Source organism: Asparagus officinalis, chromosome 3, assembly GCF_001876935.1.
Source record: "Asparagus officinalis chromosome 3, Aspof.V1, whole genome shotgun sequence".
NCBI classification, from domain to species: domain Eukaryota; kingdom Viridiplantae; phylum Streptophyta; class Magnoliopsida; order Asparagales; family Asparagaceae; genus Asparagus; species Asparagus officinalis.
Genome location: NC_033796.1, coordinates 65,733,189 through 65,739,962, shown reverse-complemented (window position 1 = coordinate 65,739,962; position 6,774 = coordinate 65,733,189). Strand labels below are relative to the sequence as shown.

General features: G+C 35.5%; 1 protein-coding gene across 1 annotated transcript; it reads right to left on the bottom strand.

The window, feature by feature from the left end:
* Nucleotides 265–6,101, bottom strand: LOC109834279 (alkaline ceramidase 3). The gene is made up of 3 exons (XM_020402258.1): nucleotides 5,941–6,101; nucleotides 1,832–2,180; nucleotides 265–952 (listed from the first exon to the last, which is right to left on the bottom strand). Exons 2-3 carry the CDS (start codon nucleotides 2,083–2,085, stop codon nucleotides 439–441), a joined length of 768 nt encoding a protein of 255 aa, XP_020257847.1. The 5' UTR covers nucleotides 2,086–2,180; nucleotides 5,941–6,101; the 3' UTR covers nucleotides 265–438.

Below are 6,774 nucleotides of genomic sequence, written 5' to 3'. Positions count from 1 at the left end.
TGAGCGGAAAACATGTAAAAAAGCACAAGTAGAACTAGTAGCGCCTGAGATTTAACGTTAAACGCCCGTGAAAACAGCTCCCTCCAATCGACCTAACCCAAAAGAAAAACAACACGGAAAGCATCATAAAATACCATCATGCATACACAACCTGAATCATTCCAAGTTACACCTCCGGCAGCCATTAGAGAGAAATAGATGCCAAACACCATATCTGAGACTCGGGTCTAACAAAATTGGCTACTCAATCGTCAAAGCTGTAGCTAGAGAAGTAACAACACATAATAAATCAATCATCAATGCTCCCAAGTCATCACTGTCTATGTACAGAGTTGTTTACTCGCTTGCCAAAAAAACACATTTTCTTCCCAATTCAAAACAGAGTAGTCCAACCAACAGAAAAATAGAAAAAGAAAAAGAAAAGAAAACAAGATATCGTCACTGCTTTTTGGGTTTCTGGATCTTCACATACGGGAAGAATCCAAAAAAGTGGACGACTCTGGGTTCCCAGCCCAGCTGCTGTGCACGACAGAACATCAAGAATGTGTTCGCAAAGTACGAATTGAATCCCATAAGCACATGCCACCAAGCATGACCCTGTGGGTTCACATACCAGTTTGATAATTCCTTGCAGAAAATACGATCAAACAACCAACAGAGACTCCCGAGACAGATAGTCGCGACGTAGAGTTGAGCGAGTCTCCGGGCTGCTGCCTCCTTTGTATGTATGTAGTATTTGTACATCCGAGGGACGCACAGAAGGCAGAGTCCAACGTAATGTACTTTAAAGCCGATACCAAAGCGCACAAATGAATGGACAACAGCAAATGCAGCACCGTAGAAGAAGAGAAAAGTGGGCATTGTGCTTCTATAATGCCAGTCTGGGGAGTAAAGGACATACAAATAGAGCAGCATCTCCCATACCATTGGTGTTTCATCACTCTGTTGTAATCTGAGATAATTAAAAGTGAACTTGTAAAAATTTGACGTTAGCGTAAAAAAGTGGAATTTCCCTATAACATAAATGATGTTTAAGATCTTATCATAAGAAATACAACAAATAAAGGTGTTTCATGATTAGTTAGAAAGAGAGCTAACCTGCTCGATGTTTTACATCATACATGAGTTGATACATTCTTACACCATATATATGGCAAGCTAGAAGCAATTCAAAGAACACCATATAGGCTGAAGCCTCCAAAACGAAATCTTAGGTTGGAAGCAATTAAAACATCTTAACCAGAAGACTTGATAACTTCAAAGAGCATGTCTAGGAACACACGTTAGATAAAATCTTTATTTTGTATCATACCATTAGCGTCTGTGATAACTATACATCAAACCACATCGCTTTTAAGTATTTGTGAGGCAACATTTATGCTGCCACTGAAAGAGCAGCTTACGCTCAAATATCATTCAAGCATCCACCCTTCGTAAAAATTACATAAGCACCATCAAAGACAACATGGAAGTACAGCACTATAAGATTTGCCACAAACATCAACTTAAGAAAGCATAAAGTATGTAAAAAGTAGATGGATAACATGATCCCTAGAAGACCATGGTTAATGTACATAGGATATAGATTGGTAGCAATAGATAGTTTCTAATGCATTGCGCTCAAATTATTTTTCATGCATCTTCCTCAAAAACCTTAGGGGTAACAGAAATCCCATTCTTGTCAGATTCCTACCCATTCCGCTCTGTGGTGATTAATTTCTTTGCTAATTAGTTGGGTTTTGGGAGATATCTAGGGGTGCCACAAGGAAGACCAGAATATTGTTAGGAGATGCACAATAAAATCAGACATAAATATAATACAGAAACTTACACATTTTGCAAGGTAGCATGGAATACCATGCTCCCAATGGAGAGTATCATGTTCGATATGTGAAGAACACTGAATCTTTTCTCAAACCTTTGCCTTACGGCATTTATGAGGCCAATAAGTGCCAACAGAATGCAAAGAACATTGGATATAGTGTTGTAAAATTCTGCAACATATGATGAATAAGCATAGTTCTGTTCGCACAATTCGATCGTGGATGTGACAGGTCCCCAGAAACTTGAAATCATCTCTGCCATTTTTTCGAACAATTAATCAACTTTGAGGAACCTCGAAATTTGCATACTGTACATACACAGCTGAACCAAAACTCTTGTAATAGGAAATAAAACACCTGAAAGAAATGATATGTCATACAATCATCCATATCTGAGCAAGAATGATATATTCAGTAAAAAAGAGGATCAATTTAGACATATCAACCATGAGGGAGCTTCAAAATTTCTATTCAGTATGTATGTCAACAAGAGATGTACCAAGGTATGTAAAGAATCCTTTATTACTACCATTCAAAGAGTACTAACTTCACTTTACCAGAACATGTACATAAGCAGTACACTGCCAAGATTGAGTAGATATATGCATTACAAAATCAATACAGGAAAGTGGTCTTAAATTTGCAACATAAAAACTTCTCAGTAGATCATTCCACTTCCACACACACACACAAACACATGCACGCACACACACAAAGGACACCTGATTGATTAAATCAAATGTAGCAGTAAGATTTCCTGAAATGTAGCAAAGAAACACAATCAAAATGCAGAAGACAAGGGGAAAAAATAAAAATTAAAGCAATAAGACAAAGTAAGGTCTAAGAAAAGAATATAAGTTTAAGTTTGTATTTTCTTGATTCCAGGTTCTGGCGACTGAGGAAAAAGAGTTAAGTGGATATTCTGTAAGACAAGAATACCAAGAACCTGTAGAAAGTTTACGAGCAAATAAGATGGAACCCAAAATACTAGATGATCTCAACCAAGATAAGACCCTCGACCATTCCATTTGTGTTCAAAAGTGTGATGACATTATAGACAATAACCAAAAATAGAGCAAATAAAGTAATTGATGTAAGAACACAAGAAAATATTTCTACAGAAAGAAAACAACATTTACAGTTTACCCTGTGGTTTGGTAGACAATAAGAGACCCCTAAAGTTCTGGTTAAGTACCAGAGTACTGACACCATGGTTAAAGCATAGATACCCTTGCAATTGGTATAAGAAAACTATTTTTTTCTCCCATCACTAGCACAAATAAATGCAGCCAAAGAATGCAATAAGTCAGTGGTTATTTAAGGTAAACCCATACACCTACCATACCAATTAACAGTGTGAATAAGACACAAGATGGATACGTGGATATGCTAAACCTTTGTTGACTCCATATTGAAGGTCCTTTAGGTTTTGATAAATACCAAACTATAAAACACATCTGATAGCATTTTTATTGAGCAGTTTGGGAAAACACGGAACAAGATAGTTCCCTTCGACTATGCTAGCTTGTACCAAACCCAAATTGATCGGCACAAACAGCCCAGATTTGATTAGATATAAAACATGCCTGGACAGTCCAGATCTGATGCCATTTAGGTTCAGTAACCAAGCTTAATATCAATGAGATTAATAAACTCCAACAAACAAAAAAGTGTTCATAAAAAGAGCGATTTAATTTCTTTCGTAAGATCCACGAGTCCAACAAAAATTAGAAGATTCGTCCCTCTATTGTTCATCAAGTAGGCGATTTCTGCAGAGCTTAAAGATCTATAACTTTATGGACATCTGCCATTGTTAGGGACGTAGATTTTTGTCTTGTTATCTAGTTTCATTTCTGTAAACATTTTAATCAGGTTGTTTTTTATCTGATCTGATGAGAATCTCTTCTTCAGGATTAATTGAGTTGTGAGATTATTTAGAAGTTGTTGGCTCTTGCCTATTGAAATAACAATAGAATAGGGTGTAATAGACTATTTTCGGTCAGACGAACTAGGGCATATGGATACTTTTTTAAATAGTGGAACATCTCACAGGGTGAGTGAGATAGAAGTTGTGGATGTGCGCAAGGGCCATACCACATAAAAAGCTTGTGTTTATGGTTTGCTTTTGCTGTTTTTATTTGCTTTCACTTATTAGTATTATAATTTAAATTAAAATATTTTTGTTTGCCAAAACACCCTATTCATCCCCTTCCTCTAGGGTTGCATGTAGATCCTAATAACCTTAAGATTCATATATATCATGAATAAAACTATAGTAAGATTATGAGTGAACTAACATTGTTTATCTTAACATGCTACAATACCTAAAAGAAATACAATAACTTTGTCAATATAAAATATGATATGTGGAAAAAAAATAGTAGTTGCTAAAGAAATCACTGATCTTAGTAGAAAAGGATCAATCATATAAATTCCCTACAAATCAAATAAAAAATAAAATCATATTGCATTTTACTTCTTTCAAGTAGATCCCTTACATGTTGTTGATGTGCTTCTAATACCTTCTAAATTTTTTTATACGTAAATAATACCTAACAGATACCAATCAAGAATCCAAAGATACAAATATCAAATGCATCACACATATGGATATGCACCTATATCGTTTCCAAAAGTATTTGAGCAACAAATGTTGGCACTCAAAAGAAATAATAAGGGGAGATATGTTAATTTCAAATGTCTATTGATTCAGCTAGTTTCATGTCCAAACTAAGTGATTTGTCGACACCTAGCAGTTAATTGATATTCAAGGCAAGCACCTCAGCAGAGTGATTCCACCAATAGGCATCTGATCCAGGTAAGCTTAGGCTTCAAATGGTTTTGGGTGAATCAAAAGTGAGGAAATATCTAAGGATAAATTTCACAAAAAAGTACAATGACCTATTAGAGGTTTTGAACAAAAATACCCTACAGGCCTACACTATTTTTACTAGAGAGAAACAACGTTTAACTTTCAAATCAATAGAAAAATACCATATACAATAAGCAAAATACTGATGAATTAAATACCATGAGCTTGTATTTATGTTTGGTTCTCTAGTGACTAACGGTCAGAGATGAAGCAGTGCAATCAGTGTGAATATCAAAATGAGTATAGAGAGCATGCTTTACCCTTTAGATTGGGGTTAATCAAGCCAACAGATATGGGTTTAGCCCATCGCTTTGCACAACCACAACTCTCAAATCCTTGACCCTTTTATATCTCTATGATCCTTTTACATTCCCCATGGATTTTGAGTGCATACAAGCGAAAACCGATTAAGAAATAAATTAACAAGATAAAGATTCTCTTTCACCAAATCATAGGCACAAGTACGGCATTTAATCTACAGTCCTATCAACTCAATCCCTTCAAAGATGAACTTCCAAAAGATATAACATATGTTTAGTCCCAGTTTTAGAAGAAACCCTAGATATCCAGCGACAGGAATAGCTAGCAAATCCAGCAGTAATATCCATCGTCAAGAATTAGAAAAGATCGAAACTTTTCCCAGGAATAGCTAGGGCAACAGTGCCAAATTACAAGAGTCGCCTTTTCTTCCAAATGGGAAATGGGATTTACTAGTAAACTCATATCCACCCAAAAAGGAAAAAAAGACAGAAATTACTTTTGAAAAGCAAGCAAATTAACATATTAATTCTGATTAATAGATTAGTTTTGCTAAGCAAGAAACACAGGACTCAAATTACTAATTGTAAAACCATGTACATTCTAATAAGCAAGAAAATCGGCATGCATCAAAAGTGCTCACCTTTCCAATAAATACTCGAAAAGGGCTGAAATTACAATTTAGTGCTGAGGTTGCTGGAAAATAAAACCACTGTAAATTATGTTTAAAATATAGATATAGTTACTTTGACTTAACACTTATACGAATCACACATTCAGTTTTCCACCAAACTAAATCTGGGAAAAGAAATTAGACAATCATGAAACTAGTTTCACCGCCAATTGCACACTTTGATTTGGGTTCATATCATCTAACGAATCTCGAAATTTTCTCTAAAAGAGCAAAATTTGCAACTAGAGTAAATCATAAATCAACAAAAGAAGTAACTTTAGGGTTCAAGATCCGTTAGATCTGAGAGATCTTACCTTCGGATCGACGCCCCTCCGAGCGCAGAGAGAGGCGACGTGAGAGAGAGAGCTGGCTCTCTCGTTTTGGTCGGTGAGGTAACGCGCTAGAGAAAGAGAGAGAGAGAGAGAGAGAGAGAGAGCGGCGAGCTTGGGAGGCAGAGACCCGAGAGAGAAAACCCTAAGGCAGGTATCTACTTATGTGATATGATTTGTAATAAATAAAAAGTCGGTAAATTAGAAAAATAAACAAATATTTAATAGTCAAACCAATGAAATGTACATGTTTAAAATTACATCACTATTCTAACGATGATTTATGCACAAATTTCAAAACCACTCTTTTGCAAAAATATTCTTCAAAAATTAACTGTTTCAACTTTAATTATCAAAACCGACCTAGTTTCAGCCTCAGGGCTGAAACTGGGTCGGTTTTGACGAAAAAAGCTCACAAACTTCATGGGACTTGAACTCCCGTGAAGTTTTGTTATGTAAAAAACTTCACGAAAGTTCCACTCTCTTGAAGTTTGGGAACTTTTTTTCGTCAGAACCAACCCAGTTTCAGTCCTGAGGCTGAAACTAGGTCGGTTTTGGTAATTAAAGTTGAAACAAGTCGTTTTTTTAAAATAAGTTTCAAAATTGGTTTGTTTTGAAATTTTATCCAAAAAGTATCACAACTAAAATTTTAAATAAGTACAGAACTCTAATGTATTTTCGAGAAATCCCTCAAATCTTTAAATATTATTTAAAAGAACTTGTTTATTTTAAAGGGTTAATTAATTGTGAACACACCTCCTGAAGTATCACCCAATTGCAAATAGACCCTATGTAGCTCTATTATTGCGGATAAACCTC